Source organism: Eschrichtius robustus, chromosome 6 (genome assembly GCF_028021215.1).
Source record: "Eschrichtius robustus isolate mEscRob2 chromosome 6, mEscRob2.pri, whole genome shotgun sequence".
NCBI lineage: Eukaryota > Metazoa > Chordata > Mammalia > Artiodactyla > Eschrichtiidae > Eschrichtius > Eschrichtius robustus.
Genome location: NC_090829.1, coordinates 98,876,620 through 98,904,455, shown reverse-complemented (window position 1 = coordinate 98,904,455; position 27,836 = coordinate 98,876,620). Strand labels below are relative to the sequence as shown.

General features: G+C 38.9%; 2 protein-coding genes across 5 annotated transcripts in view; both read left to right on the top strand.

The window, feature by feature from the left end:
• Window positions 1-25,622, top strand: part of CMSS1 (cms1 ribosomal small subunit homolog) — a 383,497-nt gene extending 357,875 nt beyond the window's left edge. For 3 of the 4 annotated variants that reach the window (XM_068546863.1, XM_068546862.1, XM_068546866.1), the window contains exons 3-10: window positions 6,341-6,412; window positions 8,490-8,619; window positions 11,992-12,051; window positions 13,599-13,701; window positions 17,527-17,587; window positions 18,042-18,129; window positions 23,035-23,123; window positions 25,329-25,622. In XM_068546863.1, coding sequence (XP_068402964.1) covers window positions 6,341-6,412; window positions 8,490-8,619; window positions 11,992-12,051; window positions 13,599-13,701; window positions 17,527-17,587; window positions 18,042-18,129; window positions 23,035-23,123; window positions 25,329-25,412 — 687 coding nt within the window. In that variant the 3' untranslated portion in view covers window positions 25,413-25,622. The remainder of the gene's footprint in view (window positions 1-6,340; window positions 6,413-8,489; window positions 8,620-11,991; window positions 12,052-13,598; window positions 13,702-17,526; window positions 17,588-18,041; window positions 18,130-23,034; window positions 23,124-25,328) is intronic. The other variant, XM_068546864.1, reaches the window with a different exon arrangement.
• Window positions 25,623-26,886: 1,264 nt separating this feature from the next.
• Window positions 26,887-27,836, top strand: part of LOC137765789 (cell cycle control protein 50C-like) — a 30,581-nt gene continuing 29,631 nt past the window's right edge. The window contains exons 1-2 of the mRNA XM_068545586.1: window positions 26,887-26,929; window positions 27,317-27,457. The gene's annotated coding sequence lies outside the window, so the exon portion shown is untranslated. The remainder of the gene's footprint in view (window positions 26,930-27,316; window positions 27,458-27,836) is intronic.

The window sequence follows — 27,836 nt, the reverse complement described above, 5'->3', positions numbered from 1 at the left end:
ATCATCCCTCCTTTCTTATACAACTCTTTATTTTTATGGTATTAATAATTACCTCATTTCTTCACTTGCCTAGCTTGCTATGTTCCTACTGTTAATTGCTCCTGTATGTTCCAACATCTCTTCCACATGCCCATGGACAATATTTTCCATATGCTCAAATAGATCAGGTATTGTTCTTTCCTACAGATCTCCACACTTTTATTCCACTCTGAATTGGTTATTCTCTAGGCCTGCTGAACAACTGAGACTTCTCTTTACTGCCCCTTCAGTAGTCTCCCAGATTGGTCTCCCTACTTATTGAATCCTATGTCATCCTCTTTCTTGATTTAGCCCTTGATTGTGCTGGAATAGAGCCTTGAGTATCTGTGGGTAGGAAGTAAATTTTTTGAGATCCTAAATATCTGAGAATGTTTACTGAAATCTGAAAATATTCCTCTTAGGTTGATTGATAATTTTGCTGGGTTTAAAAATCTAATTTGCAAATAAATTTTCCCCATAATTTTGAAGGCTTTGTTCTACTGAGTTCAAGCATTGATTACTGCTGTTGCAAGGTCTGCCACCATTCTTTTCTTTGACCTTTTGTATTTTGTATGTTACTGTTTTTCTTTTCATAAGTTTTTAGAATCTATTGTTTATCCAGGATGTTCTGCAATTTCACAGTGATTTTCCTTAGCGTGGTTATTTTTCTTATCCATTGTACTGTATACTTAATGGGCTTTCAATTTGGAGTTTCATGTTCTAGAAATTTTCCTTCAGTTCTGGAAAGGTTTTCATACATTATTTTTTTTTATTACTTCTTTCCCACCATTTTATGTGACTCTTACTTTCTATAATACCTTTTATTGGCATATTGATTCTCTTGGGCTGATTCTCTAATTTTCTTACCATTTTTTTCTTATCATTTTTTCATCTTTCTGGGAGATTTTTTTCTATTTTATCTTCAAGACTTCCTCCTACATTTTTATTCCAACTTTCTTTAATTTTAATTTTAATTTTTTTTATTTTTTGCTGCATTGGGTCTTCGTTGGTGCACACAGGCTTCCTCTAGTTGTGGCAAGTGGGGGCTACTCTTCTTTGCAGTGCACAGGCTTCTCATTGCAGTGGCTTCTCTTGTTGTGGAGCACAGGATCTAGGCATGCGGGCTTCAGTAGTTGCAGCACGTGGGCCCTAGAGTGCGCAGGCTTCAGTAGTTGCAGTGTGCAGGCTCAGTAGTTGTGGCTCATGGGCTTATAGTGCTCTGCAGCATGTGGGATTTTCCCTGACCAGGGATCGAACCCATGTCCTCTGCATTGGCAGGCAGATTCTTAACCACTGTGCCACCAAGGAAGTCCCCCAACTTTCTTATTTGTTTTAAGGTTTAAATGTTTTTTGATTTTTTTCCCCTTTTTTATAGCATCCTTGTTTTATAGCATCTTGTTTCATGGCTGAAAATTCTTCCCTCATCTCTCTGAGAATATTAATTGTAATTGTTCTGAAGTACAGTCTCTGTTTCCTCAGGGTTCTTTTTTCTTTTTTTTGTTTATTTGCTATGATGTTGGAGACTTTCCTTAGATGTCTCATGAACCTTAGCTGTCTATTCATATTAAAGACAGACACACTAAAAAGTTAATGGAAAACTTTTGTGCATAAGTGGGGCTTGTTAATTAGTGGACCTCTTGGTAGGGTGATATGATAACAAAGCTGGACATTTACTATGGAACCCCCAAATGTCACTCTCTTGTGGCATTTCTCTTAGGCCATTTTATTTTTCCAGAGAAGAATTCAGTAGTGTTCTGCCTACACTATATAAGCCTCTCTTGAAATATCCTGAAACAGGGACAGGAAAAGGAAATGAGCCTCAACCTCTACCCTGCCTCCCTTATGCTAGACTTCTTGGTCTTCTTATTCTCTCCAGAGCATAAATCTCCAGTCTTCTGTTAGGAAGAACAAGATGAGAGGAAGCAGTAATGGGATAGTTGCTTGGCTGCCTGGGCAGAAGATATAGCCAGGTGGGTGTAGGAGGGAAGCTAATCATTTTAAACGTAAAGTTTCAACCAGTCTCTTTCTTTCAAACCCTTTCCCCTCTGTAGTACCTTGTGCCACCCACTGCTGAACCTTTTCAGAGTCCAACAGGTGAAACAGACACACGTATTGTTAGCATCTGCCTCTCTAGAAACCCAGGTGCTAGATGTCTCTCTCCCTATGCTAAATAGCTTCCATCCAGTTTCAACCCTTTCCATTTTCCAAAAAGTTGTTGAAATCTCTCCACTACTGTTGTCCTTTCTCCTGGTTTCTTGGTCCTTATAGACTTATATCTTTTTCAGTTTCCTTTATTTTCAATTTTTTTGGGTTTTTTAAAAAAATATTTATTTGTTTGTGCCGGGTCTTAGTTGCAGCAGGTGGACACCTTATTTGCGGCTCGTGGGCTCCTTAGTAGAGACATGCGAACTGTTAGTTGCAGCATGCATGTGAGATCTAGTTCCCCAACCAGGGATCGAACCCGGGCCCCCTGCATTGGGAGCGTGGAGTCTTAACCACTGCACCACCAGGGAAGTCCCTCCTTTATTTTCATTTTAGTAGCATTTTGAAAATGATTTGCCATGGTTAAAACCAGAAGACTCATTTTTTTTTTTAATCAGTCATCAATTTTATACACATCAGTGTATACATGTCAATCCCAATCGCCCAATTCAGCCCCCCACCATCCCCACCCCACTGTGGTTTTCCCCCCTTGGTGTCCATACGTTTGTTCTCTACATCTGTGTCTCAACTTCTGCCCTGCAAACCGGTTTATCTGTACCATTTTTCTAGGTTCCACATACATGCATTAATATATGATATTTGTTTTTCTCTTTCTGACTTACTTCACTCTGTATGACAGTCTCTAGATCCATCCATGTCTTAACAAATGACTCAATTTCGTTCCTTTTTATGGCTGAGTAATATTCCATTGTATATATGTACCACAACTTCTTTATCCATTCATCTGTCGATGGGCATTTAGGTTGCTTCCATGACCTGGCTATTGTAAATAGTGCTGCAGTGAACATTGGGGTGCATGTGTCTTTTTGAATTATGGTTTTCTCTGGGTATATGCCCAGTAGTGGGATTGCTGGATTATATGGTAATTCTATTTTTAGTTTTTTAAGGAACCTCCATATTGTTCCCCATAGTGGCTGTATCAATTTACATTCCCACCAACAGTGCAAGAGGGTTCCCTTTTCTCCACACCCTCTCCAGCATTTCTTGTTTGTAGATTTTCTGATGATGCCCATTCTAACTGGTGTGAGGTGATACCTCATTATAGTTTTGATTTGCATTTCTCTAATAATTAGTGATGTTGAGCAGCTTTTCATGTGCTTCTTGGCCATCTGTATGTCTTCTTTGGAGAAATGTCTATTTACGTCTTCTGCCCATTTTTGAATTGGGTTGTTTGTTTCTTTAATATTGAGCTGAGGGCTTCCCTGGTGGCGCAGTGGTTGAGAATCTGCCTGCCAATGCAGGGGACACGGGTTCGAGCCCCGGTCTGGGAAGATCCCACATGCCGCGGAGCAGCTAGGCCCATGAGCCACAATTACTGAGCCTGCGCGTCTGGAGCCTGTGCTCCGCAACAAGAGAGGCCACGATAGTGAGAGGCCCGCGCACCGTGATGAAGAGTGGCCCCCACTTGCCGCAACTAGAGAAAGCCCTAGCACAGAAACGAAGACCCAACACAGCCATAAATAAATAAAATAAATAATTTTTAAAAAAAAATTGAGCTGAATGAGCTGTTTATATATTTTGGAGATTAATCCTTTGTCCGTTGATTCGTTTGCAAATATTTTCTCCCATTCTGAGGGTTGCCTTTTCGTCTTGTTTATGGTTTCCTTTGCTGTGCAAAAGCTTTGAAGTTTCATTAGGTCCCATTTGTTTATTTTTGTTTTTATTTCCATTTCTCTAGGAGGTGGATCAAAAAAGATCTTGCTGTGATTTATGTCAAAGAGTGTTCTTCCTATGTTTTCCTCTAAGAGTTTTATAGTGTGCGGTCTTACATTTAGGTCTCTAATCCATTTTGAGTTTATTTTTGTGTATGGTGTTAGGGGACTCATTCTTAAAGGATATAATTATTGACACTTTAAGGAACTGAAAACATGCCCCAATTAATTGCTTCACTGAAAGCTTAATAAGTTTTTTTTGGTATATTTTTGGGCAAGTGTGATTCTTCTAAATCTTTAACTTCATACTCAGGGTACATATTTAAAAATCACTGCATAAAGAAATGACATTACTTATTAACTGCCAAAGTCAGATACTGTTGGAATCAGTTTCTAGAAATGGTTAGTTGGCCTACCCTGAGTCTTCCTCATCTTACCTAGTGTCTCTGAGGGTAAACATCAGCATTTGTAAGGCAGCTGGCAAAGTTTAGGAATTTTCAATACTATGGGCTTTGTATTTCTTCATAAAGTAGTCTCACTTCTATGGAAATTGACCCCATAAACTTGCTTCTTCATTAGCACCCTACTGCAACCAGCTAAAGTGGCTGCTCCCAGAAAACAAATATCATACTGCATTTCCTTTAAGATGATGTAAGAATTTGAACCTAGCATGTAAACCTGTTACAGGATCTTGACAAAAGCAGTTGTCAGGCATGTTTCTTTTTTCCTTTGCATGATTCAGAATTGTGTTTTTATTTTTTCTTCCAGAATTGGAGAGTCCATATCCTTATAACTGAGCTCATTTCCACATTTAATTTGTGTCATGTTTAACTGGCTTTGTAAACCTGGCATAAATACAAACCCTGCACATTGAACATACTCTTAGAGAGCACCCCCATTTGCTAAATAAGAAAATGAAACAGGTTCTACATCTGCTTCCCCAAAACCTTCATAATGGGGACAAGATACTGCAGTATGCCTTGAGAGATCTAGGGAGATACTAATTGTATCCAGGCCTTTGCCATAGCAGCATGAGCTGATGTTGGCTTGATCTGTAATTGGACTCTTATGACTGTCTGGCAGCTTCTGTGACATATTAGTGGCCTTGGCCCAGTTTCTAATTGGCATCAAATTAGCGTGTATCTGCATCCACAAGACAGCTTAACTTCTAAATAAGAGAGGTCCTAATATCTATTTTCTTTAGCTATGACGCAATTGTACTTTGCAGGTTTTTTCTTTTAACTGAGAAGCAGCTGAAATTTCAAGATTCCCATATTACTTTAATCCTGAGCCTTTTGAATCTACTTCTCTGTAACTGAAACGGAGTCTAGAAACTGCTGGTCCTGGCCCCATGTCTTGAAGAAATTACATAGCATTATATCTCTCTGGATTCAGGCCATAGGCATTCTTAATCTGCAGGCTATCTGGAAACTTTAATAGAAAGCTTCATCTGTAATCATTTTAAACAGAGCCAGTAGAGACAAGATTGCTTTAGTTAGTAGTTTACCAGCTTAAACTGAGTACTCTCTAGTTGGAATGGAAACTTAATCAAGAAAAAACTCAGAATAAGTTTTCACTTATATTTTATGTCTTACTTGGCAACTTGTTTGAAAATGTTGCATAGAAGATCTAATACAGGAAACATTTTATATAACTGCTTATGATTAATAAATATGGAATCTGAAGCATTCTATTTTATAAATCAAGGTCTTAGTCCAAATTTCCTGTTTTTCTACACTAAAAAAACCCAAAACAAACCCTTAGGGTAAAAATAGCACTAAACTATATAGGGTACTCCAGGGGTCAAGGCAACAGGCAAAATCAATTACTCAGGATGCCATGGTGTTGAGGCTTTTGTCAGACCATAAGCAGAAACATTCATTTTGTAGTCACTATAGATAAGACATTTGGTGCAGCTGGTTTTATAAAAATATAAGTAAATATATCCTACTTCATATTTTCTGTGCCTCTTGAGAAGAGGAAAGGAATGGATAACAAAATGATAAATCAGTGACTTGGAAATACAGACTCACACATTGCTAGTTCCTGGAAACACCAGTCATTCTAGTCAAAGGCTTCTTTACTACATCTTAATTTTAATCACATCTCTTTCTGCCTGTATTTTCCAAACCTAGCCACTGTCTTCCATCTTTAATACCCTGTACCACCACCTCAAACACATATATACACTTACTCACACATTTTGACCTTTGTTCAAAGATTTTCCAGTCTTGAGTCATCTGCACTTTCTCACTTTTACAAGTTCTCTCAGCTCGGCCCCTGCATAATAGCCTTCAGTGGATTTTCCAACATTTCTTTGTCCGTATTACCAAGATACTGTGAAGAATACATGCATGACAGTAGACATTGATACTTTGGGATTCATACCATTAGTTGACACCTCATCATGCTAAGATGAAAGTTTTCTCATTTACATTTCTTTATAGCCTAAAGAATGTTTCTTGATACAACCAAAGGAAACAAATGAAGATGCCACCAAGACCAGGAAGAGGAAAAAGGTAATATTAATAATTTTTTACAGTGGTACGGCCCCACATGGTTTCTATCACATTGTTTTATAATGTACTTTGATGAGGCAATTATTGTAATCCCCACTTTAGATACGCAAAAATTGTAAAATTCATTGAGGTTTGGTGACTTTCCTAAGGTCACTAGTAATAAGTGTTTCTGTTGCAGCTAAAAATAAATTCTTCTATTTCCTATTTCAGTCTTGTGGATTACCAAACATCTTTGTTACCCACCCTGTGTTTTCACTGTGGTTAGAAGTCGGACAGGGGTTTTTAATTCTAGAAGGGGCCCAGAGCTATCCTGCCCTCTGGCCCCTCTGACTGTCCAAGAAAAGAAATTCACCAACCTTCTTTTCTTACCCATTTAATTTTTTAAAAACCTTATGTCTTAAAGTATTAATAAAAAGAAAGTAATAAGCAGATGAAAGTAGTGTAAGTATAAGGCATTTCTGACTCTAATTTCGAACCATAATTTAAAGCAAAAGGCTCCCCTTGCATTTTAAGACTTGCCTATGAACATATGGAAAACTCTGTTGCTCCTATACAAACTTTCTTATGGCTCAGCCTTGAAGAAAGTGTGGTTAGCTTTTTTTAAAATAAATTTATTTTATTTATTTATTTATTTTTGGCTGCGTTGGGTGTTCGTTGCTGTGCGTGGGCTTTCAAGCACGGGCTCTAGGCATGTGGGCTTTAGTATTTGTGGCACCTGGGCTCTAGAGCGCAGGCTCAGTAGTTGTGGCTCACTGGCTTAGTTGCTCCGCGGCCTGTGGGATCTTCGCGGACCAGGGTTCGAACCTGTGTCCCCTGCATTGGCAGGTGGATTCTTAACCACTGCACCACCAGGGAAGCCCGAAAGTGTGGTTAGCTTTGACCTTCCTCCACAGTTGTGAAAACAGCAGTGTAATTCTCTCCCTGCCAAGAAGGGTCTACTGCTGTAGTTAGCAGAGGAAATGCGATTGGGATTAGAGGAAAGAAGATGGACTCAGACCAATTACTTAACAGCAAGCTTTTAGAAAACTGAGAGTGTGTGTGCATATGTTTTCCTTGCCTGCACATGGCCAAATAGGAAGATGGGAAATGCCAAATTGGCTGAGTTTTGGCAAGTCCTTAAAGAAACGACTGTAACTTCTCTTTGATAGTTTGTACACTAATGGCCTTCAGGAGTGTTAAGTTCTTGGGGTTCAAGGTCAGAACTCCAGCTAGCTAGTTTAGCCTTGGCTGAGGTCATGCTAAAATGTGCCCACGGATGACGTGTTCTTTTAAAGTTAATTCATTTGACAGAACTTTGACCGTTCTTGGCAGTGGTATAAAAAGGAAGATAGTATGGAAGGAGGGGGGGAAAGTAGGGGTAGGAGGCAAGGAAGGGCTCTTTCTGGATTTTTGGTGAAATACTAGGAAGAAATAAGAAGGGAAGTTTATGATGAAAGTTAAATGAACAATTGTGCATTCCTAGTACATTGCAGGCATTCAGTACATGCTACACAAATAAGTCAAATCAAAATAGATGTTGTAAAGTATTTCCTGTTCTGCTTTCCATAGGGCCAATTCAAGATGTCTCTCCCAAGACTTGAGAATTGAGGGTCTCAAGTGCCCCTATTTAGTGTCCTCCTTTGCTGAGATTAGTCCTGCAACTCTTACTTTAACCCCAGAAATCCAAACTGAAACTCAGTGCCTTAAGAACCAGGTTACACAAGAAATTTTCAAAATTCTACTCTCCCAGGAATACACATTTTCTGAGGCTTAAAAAAGGAAGTTTCCACAAGCAACAAGATTTATTGACTTTTAACAGAAAATAGTACCCTATTATAGACTCCTGCAAAATTTTTGGTTCTCCTAGCAGAGACCAAGAGTTACAAGGAGTCTTTTAGATCATCCATTCATTTTTCAAAGCAGTAGTTATGTCCAAGAAGTATCTTTTAAGTTTTCTCGAGTGTGTTTATTAGAACTCCCATTCACACTTGGCTATCACCAGAACCTACTTACAGTTTAAATGCCAGAGGAATCAACCTATCCTAAGCCAAACGCCATCCTAAAATCTGTCTTCCCATTTTTACTTCTTTCTCATCAGAAGAAAATCACTGATGTTCTTGCAAAATCAGAGCCAAAACCAGGGACACCTGAAGACCTACAGAAGCTGATGAAGGACTATTATAGCAGCAATCGCTCAGTGATTGAATTAGAAGAACTAACCCTACCAGGTACAGCCAGGCTTCCTTGTTGTTATTCCTTTTAATTAATATATTTCCACGTGCTAGTACTCCTTTCCTCAACCTAATAGTTTTAACTGTTGGATGATTTCTTCATTCAGATGCTAACTGGTATTTGTTCAATCTAATAGAAAGATTTGTAATTTTTATTCAAAAGGTATTGGGTGTGCATTTTTTTGGACAGGTTCTTCAATGAATAAGAATCTTCAATGAGGATAGAAGTTAAATAAGAAAACAATAAAGCACACATTCAAAAGTATAGATAGATAATTAATTTACTCATCCTTTATAGATAAGAACTTTAGCTTTAATAGCATCTTAGTTTTGTTGTTGCCCTTATCATGGATATCTAGTCATGGTTTTGCTTTTAGGGTAGTATTTTGGGTCCCAGTCAAGACTTTTTTCAAGTAAACCATCTGAAGATAGGGACAAAATTCTGCATTTTTAGCAAGGCTGACACCTCACCCTGTGTGATTCTTAAGCCTACTATCATTTGAGATCTACTGCCTTAGAGTATTTATAATTAAGTTAAAAGATACTGGAAAATTATTTTAAAAACCGATTTTAATTAATTTCAAAATAATGATATAACCTGTAACTCTTTTGCACAGAGATTGAAGAAAAGATGTCGTAAAATCAAACCACAGAAGGTTTGGGCACCACTGCTTCAGATGAGCTCTCTATATATAGACTACTAGAGATATCTAACACTGCTTTTGGAAAAAGTCAAGGGTAGCTTGATTTCCTTTTTGCATTACACCTTTATGCTTTCTAGAGGCTTGAGAAGCTGAAAAACAGCCCGTACCCTGAATTTTTATAATTCTTTTATAAAATGATGTGTGTGTGTGTGTGTGTGTGTTTTTTAAATGCACATTGGGTTGGAGACATCAGTACCCCTGTCTGTTCCTTTTCCAAAAGGAATACTCTTTAGGGAATTGAAGGAACTCATTTCCACATGAGCGCGTTCTGGAGTTTTCTACTTACTGAGATCAGAAAGCCCAGCAGCAGTTAGAGACCACTCTTCTCAGCACAGCAGTTCCTCAGGAGGAGAGCTAGGTCCTGGCTCTTCTATCTCAGGAACCAGCTATTATAACAAAGCCTCTTCAATGTTTAACTGAAGTTTGATTTTACTCTGACTCAGTGGTCAATTTTCCCTTCTAATTCTTTGTTAGAGTTTACCTTCACCTGAAGAAGGACTTGTAAGATAATGGGGCCACTGCTACTCTGTAACCTCATGGAACATTGTAATTTGCTAGAATTGTAGAGAGTCAAAAGTCAGAAGAAAAAACCTTTAAGGAGTCATTTGAGTTCCATAGTGAGTTTACATTATATTATATCATCATTAGAGTGCAGTAATATAGTTGGGCAAGAATGTGTGGTCATGGTTGGCTGAGGGGAAAATGTTTAAAATATGTTAAAAATACTGCTATAGCCAAAAGGAACAGGTTTTCATTTTCAGTTAAGAAATTAGGCCATTCTGAGCCACAGTGAACAAAGGCATCATAGGAAGGTTTTAGAGAAAACGCCCATCACTACACTGTCAGGACCAAGGACACAGAGGAGGTCTCTGGTATTTGAGAGTCGGGACACGCCATGGGCTATCTGGAACAGTCTCAGGAAGGGGCATAAATACAAGATGGATATAAGTAATAAAATATTGTTCCTATTTAGTTTGCTGAGTGTCTAACTTGGTTGTGGTTTGAAGTTGTTTGTGTCTGTAGGGCAGCAACATGTCTTTTCAATTAATACTGTGCATGTACATTGTTAATGTCATACACATGGGAACTTAATTAGAGTTTTGAGGCAGGAATCACTTAGAGCTAAGTCAGCTGTCCTCCTGAGAGCTGCAGTGTGGTTTAGATCAGTGCTAAATGCCTGTAAGCTAGCCGCAGCTGAATCACCCAGGAACTTAAAAAGCAAATTCCCAGGCCCAGCCCCAAGGAATTCTGACTCACTGAGCAAGGGGGAGTCCATTCCAGGAATCTGTATTTTTTGTAAAATTCTCCAGGTGAGTCTGGTCATATCCAGACTTGGGAGATTACAGTTTTAAAGACCATCAAAGGCTCTACAACAGTATAGGGGGCAACATCTTTGAAGTTAGTTACTCACATACTGTGAGTTATATATGCTGGGGCACAGCGTAAGTTTCATTTAATTTAGTAATAGTTTACTCCCTAACACTCTGCTATGTTTATAGACAGACTTTTTCTGCTATAATGAATTAGGATGCTAAACATGATGTTGCTTTTTTATACATCTTAGGTACAGAGTTAATAATACTACATAATTGCTAGACCATGATCATTGTTGGTTGAGCAAGGCTCCTATGTTTTATTGTAGCCCGTTCCATTCTTTCATGGTGTTGTTGTGCTGTGTTATGTTAATGTTGTATTTTGATGCATTATTCCCGCTTTTCCCCATCCACACTCCAAATTCCTTTCTCCATAGGCATGATGTGTTACTATACATTTTTAAATATGTATACGTTCTTGTAAAATATATCATATTGTTGCGTGTGGATACATTTTACAATTTATTTAAATGATGTTGTGCTGAACCTCTCATTCTGTTTCTTTCCTCACTTAACACTTTTTCAAGATACCTGTATAGCTTTAAGTACATCTACTTCATTGCTTCTAAAATGCTACATAGTATTCCACTGATTTCATCGACCACATATTGCTCATCCATTTTCTCCTATATGGACCTTTAGGTTGCTTCTAGTTCCCCAGTATTACAAATAATTCTAGTATGAATATACTTCAGTATGTCTCTTTACAGACTACACAAGAATTTCTTTCCATTATTTACTCAGGAATGTAATCCTGGGGTCATAGGGTATATACACCTTAATTTTACTACCATCCAGGATAGCGATACCACTTTACACCTCCACCTACAGTTCACAAAGAGTTTCCATCATCCTACATTCTCAGCAACACTTGGTATTATACATCTTTCTAACAGTTGCCATTCTAAAGTGTGTGCAAAGTGTTATCTCATTTTGTATTAATTTGCATTTCTATGATGACGAGTTTGAGCATCTCCACATAGATTTGTTAGCTATTTCAGCTTTGCCTTTGTATATTGCCTATTCTGTGGATTTGAAAATAAAGATGCTTCATTAGTCCGTTGAATGATACAAGCTTCTATTTCACTACTCTAAGAAATGATGGACAGTTAAAAGTTTACTTATTGTTGCTGCTGCTGTTGTTTTAAGTGCTAGACAACTTTAAAATATATGAGTCCCCAATTCATTAATGTTGTACAACCTGTTCAAGAATACACTATTCACATGTAATCTATTTTGAGTATGTGTGTGTTTGCAAAATCCTCTACAAAGCATGTTTCTCATATTTCTAGACTTCTGCTTCCTCAAGGCCAATGATTTGACTCACAGTCTTTCATCATATCTAAAAGAAAGTAAGTAAACTCATTTTTAAAAAAATTATTCATCAAGTTTCATTATTTCCATTAAAACATTAGGCCTATCTCTTTAAAATAAAAACTTTTAAAACTTCATTTAAAATCAAGTTTCCATCTTAAATGGATTTTAAATGAAGGTTTTTTAGGTCCATCTTGATATTAATTTTTATTTATTTAAATTTATTCTTGTTTTTCTCTGGTATTGGGGATTTGGGTTTTGGTCTTGTCTTTGTTTTACAACACATTAGAAGTATTGCTCCTGGAATCCAGAGAATTCTCAGTGTTCTAGTTGCAGGTACCCCATCAATTTGCTATTTGACTTGGCACAAGTCACTGAGGACTCCTCTAGGACTCTATTTTGTTATCTGAAAGACAAGGAAGTTGGACTATGTGATCTTGAACCCATCTCTGAGGTTCTGAAATTCTGTTCCCATGTTCAGAATTCAGACCATGACTATTGCACAGACAATCTAATTTGATCTTTTTGATTGAATTTAGGCAGTAATAACTAGATTCATGCTAGGTAGTCATTTATTGTGACCAACAATGAAGTAGTTTAGACATGGCGATTTAACATTCTTTTTTAAAATTCTAACCAATTCTGATGACACTCAGCTTGAGTTCATAAACCTTTCTTAGCCTCAAATTCAGCAAATGTAAATGTAGGTAATAATGGAATCAATCTCAATGGATTATGAGAACTAAAACAGTTATGTAAAGTGCTTAGCACAGTGTCAGTGTTTAATAAACGTTTGCTATTTTAATATCATTTCCATTTTATATCTTATGCTGAGTGTCCCTTTAAAATGTAGCATTATTTATTTATGTATGTATGTATTTATTTATTTTTGGCTGCGTTGGGTCTTTGTTGCTGCACTCAGGCTTTCTCTAGCTGCGGCGAGCGGGGGCTACTCTTCGTTGCGGTGCGCGGGCTTCTCATTGTGATGGCTTCTCTTTGTTGCGGAGCACGGGCTCTAGACATGTGGGCTTCCATAGTTGTGGCACGTGAGCTCAGTAGTTGTGGCTCGCGGGCTCTATAGAGCAGGCTCAGTAGTTGTGGTGCACGGGCTTAGTTGCTCCGCGGCATGTGGGATCTTCCCGGACCAGGGCTCGAACCTGTGTCCCCTGCATTGGCAGGTGGATTCTTAACCACTGTACCACCAGGGAGGTCCCTAAAATGTAGCATTTTTAAATCAGTTCTTTTCCCGTTTAGTCAACACTGCCTTTAAGCATCAAACATAAATTAAAATATAGAAAACGTATTATTACAAACATTTTAAATTTTCCTTTTCTTTTTTTTTTTGTACAAACTTAGTCCTAAAGCTGGTCACATTTAGCTACTTGGCATATTATATGTTTTGTGGTGTAAGTTAATGATATTTCATTTTAGTTTAATATCTAGAATAACCAGAGAATAGAATCTAAACAGTGCTCATATTTTATTTTACTTAAGCAATAACAAAGAAGTAATTGGGGGATATTCAACTTTGGAGGCCTTATTTTGCTATATTTAGGGTAATATTTTTCTCATGGTCTTTTTTCAGTCTGCCCTAAGTGGGTGAAACTTCGGAAAAACCACAGTGAGAACAAATCGGTCCTGATGCTGATTATCTGTGGCTCTGCCATCCGAGCCCTGGAGCTCATTAGGTTGGAAGCTTCACCTGTTCCATTTCGTAGCTGTTTTCTGAGTAACTGATATGTGCCGAGCTGACAAGTTCTATATGCTGGAGAACAGCAGTGAACAAAATATACAGAGTCCCCTCTCTCATGGAACCTACTTTCCAGTAAGGGAGGCAGACAATAAACAAATAAATATGCATTATAATGTCAAGTAGTGATAAGTTATGTAGGAAAAAAATATAGCATGGCAAATGGATAGAAAAAGATGGGGGCTACTTTTAAAAGGGTAGTCACAGAAAGCCTCTTAGGAGATTGACCTATGAGCAGAGACTTGAACAAAGTGAATGAGAACGCCAAGCAGATATCTGGAAGAAAAGTGTTCCAGGCAGAGGGGACAGTAGGTACAAAAGGCCCTGACATGGGGTGCCATTGGAGGATTTTGAGCAGAGTAGTCACATGATCTGAATAATCATTCTAAAGGATCACTTTGGCTGCTGTGTGGAGAACACGCAAGGGTAAAGCAGGGAGATCATAAAAGCAATAACCAGTTGGAGAAATAAATGAAAGAAAAGATCTAATTTAAAATAGTAACAAGAAAAAATAGAACACCAAGGAAAAAACTAGCCAAAATTTAGATGAAGAAAATATTACATAAGGGATGCAGAAGATCTTAAACAGAAAGGAGTACCATATTGTTGAATAGGAAGATTCAATGTAAAGATGTCTGTTTTACCTAGAATAATCTACAAATTTCACAGATTCCCAATGAAACTCCTATAGAATTGTTTTTTAAACTAGATAAACTAGTTCTATGTTCATATGAGAAAATACAGAAGAAAAAATAGCTGGCGAAATTCTAAAAAAGAATGCTAGTGAGGATACTATGCCTATAATGCCTATAATGGCACATGTTTCTCAAGTATCTATCAGATTGTTTTTTTAAAGAAAACATATTACAAAGTCTCAATAATTAAAAGAGTATGGAACTGGCACACGTGTGACAGACAGATCAGAACAGTGGAACAGAACTGAAAGTTCAGAAATAGACCCATATGCATATGAAAGTACAGGATATGGCAAAAGTGAAAAATCAGTATGGAAAGATGGATTATTTATTACTTGGTATTGGAACAACTGGGTAGCCATCTAAAAAAATTAAGCTGGGTTCCATATCTCACTCCTTATACTGAGATAAACGCCAAGTGGACCAAAAATTTATATGTAAAAACTATGTTTTAAAGACAGTCGGGGGCTTCCCTGGTGGCGCAGTGGTTAAGAATCCGCCTGCCAATGCAGGGGACACGGGTTCGAGCCCTGGTCCCAGAAGATCCCACATGCCGCGGAGCAGCTGGGCCCGTGAGCCACAATTACTGAGCCTGCGCGTCTGGAGCCTGTGCTCCGTGACAAGAGAGGCCGCGATAGTGAGAGGCCCGCGCACCGCGATGAAGAGTGGCCCCCACTTGCCACAACTGGAGAGAGCCCTAGCACAGAAACGAAGACCCAACACAGCCATAAATAAATAAATAAATAAAATTTAAAAAAAAAAAAAAAGACAGTCAGTGCTTTACTAAGTGCCTTCACATACCTTTTCATTTACTGTAGCTTTTGTAGAATAAACAAAAAGGCTTCCACTGGATCTGTAGTAACGTTCAGCTTTCAGAGAAGAGACGTCAGAGTAAAATGGGATTTCCTGGGACTCACCCTCTCCCAGGGCCAAGCTCTGCACTAGGCTTTGACTGGAGACAAAACAGGAAAATCCAAGTCCTAAAGAAAAAGGAACTTGATCAAATAGATTAATGTGCAAAGTAGACTCTTCGGTAGTTATCTAGCATCTGTTTTTCTAAATGAGCTAATCTGACCATGAATTTAGAAAAGTAGTTTTTTAAGCTTTGTTAATAGTCCTTCAGATCCTTTCTGCTAGGCACACACGTTAAATTGTATCACACACCCTTTCAGTAAAAGGAAAGTGTTTCTTTTAACTATTTCTGCTCCAAACATAATTGATCTTCAAGACTCCAACTGCTTCTGGACAGCCATACTTGCTGGTTCTGAAATCATAAGAGTTTGACATTTCAGTGTTTTAAAGACTACCACCACAGAACTCATTTCAGATTCAAACACTAATGGCAAAGAAGTTGGCCTGGAGGTGGCCTCTTAAAAACAAGTTGTCACATTGATTTGAGTTTTTACCATACATAAATGCCTTTCTGATGGGCATAGAAGCACTAAGTTGTCATACTTCATTTGCCAATTCTCAGTGTTTCTTTATGTCTTCAGTAATATTATGATCCATTTCAAGGTTAGGTGATTTGCAGAAGGTGATTTCTGAGCAGGCATAACAAACCCTATTCATAAAGGCTAATACTGAATAATGCTAACTTTTGTAAGAATATCTGTTCTCTTGAGAACCATGAGTTATGTTAAATATGTCCCCTAAATTGTCTTCTTAGTTAACCTCGCCATGGAGAAAGGTCATGTGTAAGTACAGACTCAAGTGCAACAGAACGTGTGTAGCATGAGTCACTATTTTGTAAATTCATTTATTCCTACTGGTCAGTAATATTTCTCAAGTATATTAATGATATATAAAGGAAAGTAATATTCCGAGCAGTATTCCCATATTCTATTCCCAAACATCAACTAGAAGATTGTTCTTTTATACCCAATTTATACCCATTTATACCCAAAGCATTTCCACATATAAAATTTTACAGATCAGCTCACTCTGCAAAGTCCATAAAAGTAGGGGGGCTGCTCTGAATGAAGGACATAAGCCCTCCTGCTCCTCCCTGCTAGCTTACCCCTGTACCCTCAGGGCATCCACACACAGACCTTCGTACGTGCCCTTGGGCTCTGTAGAGCACGGGCTGACATCACTGCTAAGATATTTCTCACGAACAAATTTTTTATGAGAACTGTACTGCAGAGTTTGAAGATAAATTCTCTGCCAGGGACCTAAAATACAGAACTTTTGTATTACAGGTGTTAAAAAACAAAATTCAACCAAGTAAATTTGAAGATCACATTGACTTAACTCAATGATTCGTGAATCAGGCAGCACCCAGCCAGCAACTAGAAGGGCACTTCGAGGGGTTGTGCAAAATGAAAGTTTTTAATAGGAAAAAGGGTGGAGGGACTTCCCTGGCAGTCCAGTGGTTAAGACTCTGCGCTCCCAATGCAGGGGGCACGGGTTCGATCCCTGGTCGGGAACTAAGATCCCACTTGCTGCAGGGCGCAGCCAGAAAAAAAGGAAAAAGGGTGGAGCAATGGAGCCATTAACAAAAGAAAAGAAAGACTACTTTTTAGGTGGGGGGTGCAGAAATGGCAAGGGTTTTATCTTCCTCTCTGGTATGGAAAGAGCCCACAGGACAGATTACCTTACTGGTGCTTGGCCAGAGATTCCAGACTGGTTGATTAAGATTACGTTTCTCAGAAAAGTTGAAACTGCAATTAGATGAAGTATTAAATCTGGGTTTCGGTATCATGGGCCTTTAGCATGAGTGACACCATTTTGGGACTGTGGTTTTCATTTTAACACAAGTGAAGGGCAAATCCACATGTTTCAATAATCAAGGAAACCTAAGTAAAGTTAACCGTGTGCCTGAGACTTAGAAGCCAACCCAGATGCATGCCTGATTAAAGGCCACCCCGCTTTCATTCCAGAGATGGACTAACCTGAAAATCAGAATATTGTGTGTGCGTATCTATCCACATACATATGTACATATAGACACACATAAATGTGCATATTATTTTGAATAAATATGATGTAATACTTAAGATGTAATAAGTGGTCCACATAGCCCTGAATGAGTGATTTTTCTTCTGCGTAAATCTATTGCTTTTCATCAGGTCAATGACCGCATTCAAAGGAGACAGCAAAGTCATGAAATTATTCGCAAAACACATAAAGGTAAGCAAGGGCCTGTGGTTCCTAGTGGGGGGTGGAAGTGATCCTTAAGGGCCACTTCCAGACCTCAGTTGTTTCACTTCAGCCTCTTTTCCTTATCTCCTTAGCAAGCGTGTTCTTCGGTGCCTTCCTTTTATAACATACTGAACGACCGTTCCGATTTTCTTTGCGTTCCCCGCCTCTGCTCCCACAACAGTCACTACTCCTCTGTGCTCTGAGGTTTCCGTATAGAAGCTGAGGTTTGAGCCCTGGACTCTTTGGAGACTTAACCAGTTTTCCAGGGAGATGCTCTTCTTTCTTGATGTTAACCTTCTTTGCCCTGGAAGTTGACCCTAAACAAGAGTAGCCCCATTTGCTTTTTTACTTTCTTAGCTTTTAGATTAAATGCTCTAAATTTGACTATGATTGAACTTTCCAATGACTCTTCTTTTCTTTGTTCTCTTCCATTTTGGAATAGGTCCAGGAACAGGTAAAATTGCTGGAGAAGCGTGTGGTACACCTGGGTGTGGGAACTCCAGGGAGGATTAAAGAACTCATTAAACAAGGTATGAAAAGACGTAGTGACACTCCTACTCAGAGCTGAGTGTTTGTGAGATTGGGAAACCACATGTGTGATGTAGTGAAACCAGACCTCTGTGTTAATTCAGGAGTTCGAAACTTAGCCTTTGGTCTCTAAAGCCAGCCAGCAGGTGTAGTACAATAGGGAATGATAAGGACTGTGGCAATCTGTGGTACTTATGCCCATCTAAATACATTCAAATTCCAGTTGCTTTAAGCAGGTTAGTGGGTCCACAATCTATTCCACCAATTTGCAGCCTCTGGAATTTGTATAGCTGAATGTGTTGAATATTTCCCTCTCACTTAATTGAGTCTTGGCTCCCCAAGACTCCCATTCCAATTGAGGGCTGGTTTAGAAGATATGTTGAAACAAAAATGCAGTTTCTATGGATGAAATACAAGCATTCTAGAACAGTTCTCGCGAACGTGTTTCTCTTTTAGTGCTTTACCCAGAAAGTATTCCAGACAGCATCCACAGGTGGGTTTTTATAGTTTGTTGATTTTCTCAAAGCCAGTAGCCTAAAAACCTGCTGACCTGCTGATGATCTTAGTACATGTTCTACCTGCCAGACAGATTAAAGATTTCTTTTAAATACTCATTTCCAAATTACTTGTTTAACAACTTTATTTTATAACTGCCTGGAGCTACTCCTGGATTTTTACATATCTAATAGTAATGTGTTCATCAATATAGTATCTCAGTATAGAGATGGTCATTTGCAAGGAAGCAAACAAGAGCTAAAAATACTAGTGTTTCTCTCCAGATGAAAACCTTGGGTAAGTGAACCCGCTATATGCAGAGGTCTGTGCAATTACAAGGAAGTAGCAAACTTGGTGGCCCCAGGCAAGGAAGGGAAACAAATATTTTTTGAGTTCCTACTTGTACTCAGTGCTGTGCTGAGTAGAAGTACTCATAGCATCCTTGCAGGCTGGCATTCTTATTTCTTATGAGAGAAAACTGAAGCTTGGCGGGTCACGTAGCCCCTCCCAAGATCTCTCATTCTAGGCCTTCCCGGTTCCAGGGCCTTTCCCCCTCAAGGAGCTCCTGATCCAGTTGAAGAGATAAATGTGCATAGGATGAGACTGACAACATGAGGCAGTAAATGCCAAGGTCCAAACAAGCACTTCTAAGTCCTGTAGGAGTTGAAATGAGGGAGAGGTTGTTATGGTGGCTGAATCTGCAGGGAAGGCTTTACAGAGGAAAGGATCTTTAACTGATCTTTGAAGTGTGGGTAGGATTAAAATAGGATCTTCGAAGTGTGGAGATGTGAGAAGAGCATTCAGGAATGGGACAACAGCTGAATCAAAAGCAGGCAGGCAGATACATGGGGTATATCCAAAGGAGACAATAAGTAGTCAATACGTGTTGAGGTTAAGAGCCCCTGTTGCAGACTCAAATCTATGGATGCAAATCCCAGGTCCAGCAGCTTACCAGCTCTGTGACTTGGCAAGTTTCTTAACCTTTCTAAAACTGTTTCTTTATCTGAATGACAGAGATAGTAATAGCACCTACCTCAAAGGATTGTTATGCCAATAAAAAGCTAAACACAGTGAGTGTTACACCTTAAGAACTCAACAAATACTAGTTATTACTTTTATTAAAGAGACCACTTTTCTTGGTTGGAGACTTCGTGGGCTGTGGTAGCCTGTGCTTCAGTTGGAAAGAAAGTCCGATTTTGGAGGCAGGCCCTTGCACGGTGATTGGCTGGATTTTTGTCCTGTGGCCCTAGGAGGGTGTTGAAAGCGAAGGAGCAGATGAGAGGTGCTCATAGTCGATCTGTGAGACGCGGAGGTGGGAGAGATCGGCTGGGCAGCTGGAGAGGCCAGGGATGCGCCCTCCCTCTCCCACAGCTCTGAGCCAAAGACTCACCTCTCCCCTTCCTGGATTCCACATGTTTTGTATGTGTCTCCAGGTCCCCCAGGCAACAGGGCCACTCTTCTCCATATTTAATATTTAAAAGAGAGAGAGAGTGAGAAAACGAAGTTGTCCAGATTGTTGAAATTATATGTCTACAGAGTTGAGAAAACTCACCATGAAAGCTTATTTCATCTAAGGAGTGGAAAAATCATTTAAGGAGCTGTTGATTTATTTATAATACTAATGAAAATAACTCTTCTGATTCTGATTGGATGAATGGCTTAATATTCATTGACTACAGATGTTAGGCTACATACAAAATGTTTAAAGAGAACAATTCCAGCACTCCAAAAACTGAAAGTCTAACAAAGCAAGACAAATGGCACGTAACTCATTTTATGTAGCTGTTTATGACTTAAGATGTTTATATATATGATATATTAAGGAGAGTTTCCAAACATCAAAAGATATTCCATAACATTGGGATCAGTACACTTACAGACAGAATTGTATTGTTTTATTTAATAAGGAAAGGGATTTTCTAATTATAAGAGCCTTTGTAAAATGCAAAAAGGTACAGAAAAGAAAATAAGTCACTTTAGAAGTAATGTCTTGTTAGTTAATATTAAATATATTTCCTTTCAGTCTTTTTTCTATGCATTTATCTATATTTTTTTATAAATGGAGATCGTACTGCATATCATAACTTTATAACCTGTCTTCTCTACTTAATATATCTCATGAGAACTTTGCTTGTCATGAAATAGTTTTAATCTTTCATTTTTAATGGCTGCATAATATTCTATTGAGTTTTTTTCCAGTTTTGTTGAGATATAATTGACATATAACATTGTATTGACCAAGGTGTACAACATGATTTGGTATATGTGATGTGTAAAATGATTACTACAGTACGTTTAGTTAACATCAGTCACTTCATATCGTTACAATTTTTTTTCTTGTCATGAGAACTTTTAGGATCTACTGTCTTAGCAGCTTTCACATATACAGTACAGTATTGTTAACTATACTCACCATGCTGTACTTTACATCCCCAGCACTTATCTTATAACTGAAAGTTTTTACCTTTTGACCACCTTCATCTATTTCTCCCACCTCTTACCTCTGGCACCCAGCACCAATCTATTCTCTGTACCTATGAGTTCATTTTTGTTTTTTGGTTTTTTTTAGATTCCACATATATGGAAGATCATACAGTATTTGTCTTTATCTGACTTATTTCACTTAGTATAATGCTGTCAAGGTCCCTCCATGTTGTCACAAGTGGCAGGATTTTCTTCTTTTTTATGGCTGAATAATACTGCTCTGTGTGTGTGTGTGTGTGTGTGTGTGTGTGTGTGTGACATATTCTTTATCCATTCATTTGTCAATGGACACTTAGGTTGTTTCCAAATCTTGGCTTTTGGAATTAGTGTAGCAGTGAACATGGGAGGTGCAGATATCTTTTCAAGACAGTGATTTCATTTCCTTTGGATATATACCCAGAAGTGGAGTTGCTGGGTCATAGGGTAGTTGTATTTTTAATTTTTAGAGAAACCTCTATACTGTTTTCCATAATGACTGCACAAATTTACAATCCCACCAGCAGTACACAAGTTCCTTTTTCGCCACATCCTTGCCTGTACTTGTTATCTCCTGTCTTTTTGGTAACAGTCATTCTAACAGGTATGAGGTGATAGCTCATTGTGGTTTTGATTTGTGTTTCTCTGATGATTAGTGATGTTGAGCTCCTTTTCATGTACTTATTGGCCATTTGGATGTCTCCTTTGGAAAAACTGTATATTCAGTTCCTCCACCCATTTTTAAATCAAATCATTTGGGTTTTTTCCCTTGAGTTGTACGAGTTCTTTATATATTTTGGATATTGACCCCAAGTTATATTGGTGTTTAGCAATTCTATTATGGTAGGATATTTGGGTTGTTTCTAATTTGTTTTGCTATTATAAGTAATACACAGTGATCATCTTTATAAGTAACTATGCTTAAGTTTCTGGTGTTTTATTGGGATATGCCAGAGAAGGAGAATTATTTTATCAAACAGTAAGCATTTTAAAGCTCCTATTATATAATGTCCAGTTGCCTTCCAGAGAGGCTGTACCTGTTTGCTGTCCCATCAGCAGTCAATTATTTTTAAGGGAACACTGTCAACCCATTGTTTTTCTTAATTTCCATCACTTTTAATTTACAGAGAGAGTTTTAAATAAGAGGCATCGTAGTTATAAGAAGCATGAAAAAGTCTTTAGGGCAGAGGGGAAATTATTGAAATAACCAGTATTGAGGGGAAGTGCTGCAGGATAAAGGAAGGCTTCATTATGTTTCCAGGTGTGATAGCTTGGGGCAGTGGGCAGAATGTGTGGAGTGGGAAAAACTAACTGCCCAACTCTGAGACCCCTGAGGAACAGACAATCCCTGAGGTCCCCTCCAGCCCCACCCTCCATAGTTGTCTCTAGATAGACAGGAAGACAGCAGGAATGAGTCCTTAAGTGGTTTACCAGTCTCCTCAAAGGATAGCAGGCTTTGAATCGAGCCCATTCATCTTAACTTTCTTTTTTGCCTGAAATTAACCTCCCAACCCTGTCCTCATCCTTCTGCCGACTCACCTCTTCAGAGTCATGCAGACTCTGTTGGACTCAACTCCTCTGAAGGGTCACTATCCCAAATTGCAGGATACGTCTTATCAAATCCCTGTCGGGAATGACATTTTACCCTCTGGGGCTTCATGAAATGGAGGCTTGGGATTGATTCTTTGCCAGAACTTGAGCATTTCACGAGCTTAGCAAGAGCAGCTTCCCTTCTTCCCTGAGAATCAGTGATAAGATTGTAAGGGGAGTAAGTCTCTGAGTGCTGCATTTGTTTTCCATCAGACAGGGACAGCACTTAATGTGCAGAGATTAGTTGCTGGGGGAGAAAAGAGCAAATGAGGCAAAAAAGCAACCAGAGGAATAAAAAATCATTTTAATAAGCTTATGTCATAAGTTCTTTAATGTAGCAACTCTCTCCCTGTCTCTTTCAGGTGGCCTTAATTTGAACCCCTTAAAGTTTCTGGTTTTTGACTGGAATTGGAGAGATCAGAAGTTGAGAAGGATGATGGACATTCCCGAGGTACCGTGTAACTAGCAATCCAGCAATTGCCTTTAATCTTTTTTTTTTTTTTTTTTCAATCTGAACTTGAGTTCAAACACAGCAGTAAAGTCTTTGACATGGGGAACCAGCACATTCTGGCCTTTGAAATGATTTCTTTTAACTCTGAAGTAACTACAATTATACAGGCCATCTCACCCCTTACATATAACTGTATCCTTTCCATGTGTTTTATAGGAATCAGCTTTTTTTCTTCATTAAATGACCAGTGTCCTCTGGCCCACTGGGGACCACATCTATACTGCATCTTTGAGAAACAGGAAGATCTAGAGGACTTGGCATATTTCCCTGTGCCTTGTTTTAGAGACACAATCATCTTTGCCTTTTCATCCTTATAAATGCACTTGGAGGTGGGGGAGCACAAACTTGCCTCATTACCTGCATCTCCACATACCCAAAAACCCACTTAACTTAAATTAGAGGGCTATTTTGGTTTTGGGGAGTGGGGAAATTTTTTTGATGTCTCAATGGATTAAAACCGACTGAATACTGAATAGCAACAGCATTAGCTCATTATATATTTATGAAAGTAATCCATTATCATCATAATGTGAAAAATTGAGGGACTTCCCTGGTGGCACAGTGGTTGAGAATCTGCCTGCCAGTTCAGGGGACACGGGTTTGAGCCCTGGTCCGGGAAGATCCCACATGCCGCGGAGCAACTAAGCCCGTGCGCCACAACTACTGAGCCTGCGCTCTCAAGCCCGTGCACCACAACTACTGAAGCCTGTGCGCTCTAGGGCCCGCGTGCTGCAACTACTGAGCCCGCATGCTGCAACTATGGAAACCTGCGCGCCTAGAGCCCGTTCTCCACAAGAGAAGCCACTGCAATGAGAAGGCTGCACACCACAACGAAGAGTAGCCCCCGCTCACCGCAACTGGAGAAAGCCCACATGCAGCAACAAAGACCCAACGCAGCCAAAAATAGATTTTAAAAAATAATTAAAATTTTAAAAAAAAGAAAGAAAAATTGATTTGCCACCCACCATGTTATCATGTGACTAATCTTTCAATCTAGCCTGATGCTTAGAAGTAGCTATTGGAGAGAATAGGGTTGTGCAGTAATAAACACGGCTGCCAGTCACCAACCAGAAATAAATCACGGCGGTAACTATCAAAGAAGCTTGCAATCATTCCTCCAAACATGTTGAATGAATTAATTTACTATATAAAACTATATCCTCAGAATGACCAAACCTGATTATAATTGACTGGCGAGTTAAGCTAAAAACCATTTTCTCAGTTCCCAGCACACACACATACACACACACACACACATATACACAGTCTCCTGAACTGACTGGTTTTTTTTTTTTTTTTTAATAAATTTATTTATTTTTGGCTGCATTGGGTCTTTGTTGCTGCCCGCGGGCTTTCTCTAGTTGCGGCGAGCGGGGGCTACTCTTTGTCGCGATGCGTGGGCTTCTCATTGCGGTGGCTTCTCTCGTTGTGGAGCACGGGCTATAGGCGCACGGGCTTCAGTAGTTGTGGCACAAGTGCTCAGTAGTTGTGGCTTGCCGGCTTTAGAGTGCAGGCTCAATAGTTGTGGCACATGGGCCCAGTTGCTCCGCAGCATGTGGGATCTTCCTGGACCAGGGCTCGAACCCATGTCCCCTGCATTGGCAGGCGGATTCTTAACCACTGCGCCACCAGGGAAGTCCCCTGACTGGTTTTTTAAAACTAGTTTAACCAACTTGATGTCAGGCACGTGAGGTCATATTTGATTATTTCAGTTATAATGTTAAACCTGAGTAAACCATCACTAGTTTTCTAATTATAATAATGAGGGAGAAATAGTATTCAAAAAAACCGTTTTAACCCATACTTATTTTTATTGTGATTATGTCATTATTAACAGTTATCCTGCATTAAAGTATTGTGTATAGTCTATACGCACACTTTGGATATCTTGAAAAAGATTTTTCTATGAGATTTTATGTTGAATGTTGTACAAACAAGAGGACATCTTAATGAAATTGATGTCTTATATAGTACCGCTTCCTTTACTTACGTAAATATTTCAACTCTGAATAAAATGCAGGTTTTGCTCTTCCTGATTCTGGCCATAACAGCTGCATAAATACCAGGGACTCCAGATGGTTGAATTTATTCACCAAGACCATCTTTTCTTGATCTTAACCTTTTTTTTTCTTTTCTCTCACTTAGATAAGAAAGGAGGTTTTTGAAATTCTGGAAATGGGAGTCCTCAGCCTATGCAAGTCAGAATCTTTGAAGCTGGGCCTTTTCTAAGTCTGGGTCCTAATGAAAATTCCTGTTTTCGTGGTGGGATTTGCATGGCTCTGGCCCATTGCAAGCAGTTGGTAAATATCAGCTATTGTTTTAAGTTGATTGTATCACCAGATGGATCACTGGGAATCTTAGGTGGGGATTCTTTTACAAAAATGAATCTGTCCTTTGCCAACTCCCTTGTATAATAAAGTATCACTGGCTTGTGTGTGATTTTTGTTAAGCAGACTGAGTTTTTCTTTCACCAACTGGCTTCTGATGTGACTGTACAAGAGAGGGAAAGAGCATCTGGGCAGCCTCAGGCAAGCGCCTTCCCTCTCTGAGCCTGTTTCATCAGCTGTGAAATGGGAATACTATCTTGCAGGATTGCTGAGGATTTCATGAGATGGTATGTGTGGAACAGATTTGAAACTGTGACGCCTAGTCCCAGTGTGAAGGGTGGCGGTGGTACTACTGGTGGCAAGAGCTGCAAGGATATGCGGCACTTTGTAAACAAATAAAAGACAACAATGTAACTACAACTCTTATTCATTTATTTAATTCTTTGTTTTGAGATAATTTCACACTTACAGAAAAGTTGCAAAAATAGTATAAAGAATTTCCATATTCCCTTCCCCTAGCATCCCCCAATGTTAAGGTCTTGTATAACTATAGTACAGTTATCAAAACTAAGAAATCAACATGGGTACAATACAGTTAACTAAACTACAGACTTTATTTGGATTATACCAGTTTTTCCACTGATGTCCTTTTTCTATTCCAGGATCCAGTGAAGGATCCCACATTGCATATAGTTGTCATTCTCCTTAGTTTCCTAAGAAGAATATATATAGTCTGTCACAGTTAATCATTAAAATAGTTCTGGAGGAAACGTCTTATTATTTATATTTTATAGATGATTAAACTGAATCTCAGAAAGGACACACACTACTTTAAGTAGCAGAAGCAGAAGTCAAACCCAGATCTCCTATATTCACTTCAGGACACCATGGCTATCTATCTGGGGAGTCTGGCATATATAACAAATGAGATAATAAAGCAAACAGATGCCATTACTGGTATATGAAGTTCCACATTCAGATATTGTGAAACGTTAAAGGAGTTCAGCAGCGTAGCACATCACACTCCGGCAAATCACATGCTTCCACACACCAGCGACTTGCTGTTTGTGCACCTCTGTGGGCTAGAAGCCACACACGGGGATTCAAAGGATAGGGGAACACGTTCCATCCTGCAGGACTCTGACTCAAGCTCAACAAGTTAAAGGAAAAAGAAAGAAAGCCACCACAGCATGAGAATTCATTCAAGCTATAGCTAAACTTAGCCCTTTGGGGGCTGACCCTCCCCCAAGTAAGAGAGAATTCCGCCTTCCAACTGAAACATCGGCTCTTCCTGCCTGATGACCTTCAAACTGTGACATCGGCTCTTCCTGGTTCTGTGGCAGCTTTTGGCCTTCAAACTCAAACTGGAGGAACATCAGCTCTGCAGATTTTGGACTTACCAGCCTCCTCCGTAATCACGTGAGCCAATTCTTTATGATAGATCTATATATACATTTAGATCTATTGGTTCTGTTTCTCTGGAAAACCCTAATATACTCCTGTGAAGCATCTTTTAGTTTGGGATTTTGGTTAGGTTGGTTTTGTTGTTTTATAAAAAGCCTAAGAAATACTGTTCTTGATTTGTTACTGTCATGACCCTTCTGGTAGGTGTTACATATGTACTATAATCACACCGAATGTTGGAACAAGTACCTAGATTGCAAACATACCCGATATTTTGTAGGCCAACTCTGCACACATAATCTAATCTCACAGCCTTTTAAACTCAAGTTCTTGACCATGTTTATTTAGTAAAACAAATAGTAGATGTGAACTAGGAGTGTTCACTGCCGTCTTCTCACACAGATCTGTCTGATACCAACAGCCATACTCGTCACCACCTCCAAGCCAGATTCAAATGGCTCGCTGAAAAGTCCCCATTGGTGTTCTGCTTTTTTTCCAGTTTTGCAAGGGAAAGCTTTGACTCTGAATTGGAAACCTCCCAGTGTAAGTAATTGCATTTGTTTTGTATTCTTTTAAACTGGGTAGATTTGCCAAAGTCATTGTCTTCTTTAATACAAAAATAGTCCAACATGGCTTCTCTGCCGAATGCTAATAAAAAAAGGAAAATTAGAAGCTCACATGCTACCTAATTTTTTTTAAATCCTAATTCTACATCTTAAATGCATCTTGAAGAGGAAGTAATTATTAATAGCGTAATGAAAATGATGTTAGTGGATTTCGAATAAGTGAAAAAAAAAACAATAATACCATATTGCAATATTGAACATTTAAATGATTATCTATTTTGCTCTCCCTTTCTCTTGCATCATTTGGGCTACTTCAAAGCACGTGCTTGAGGAAAGGTTAGGAGATGTTTTTCATC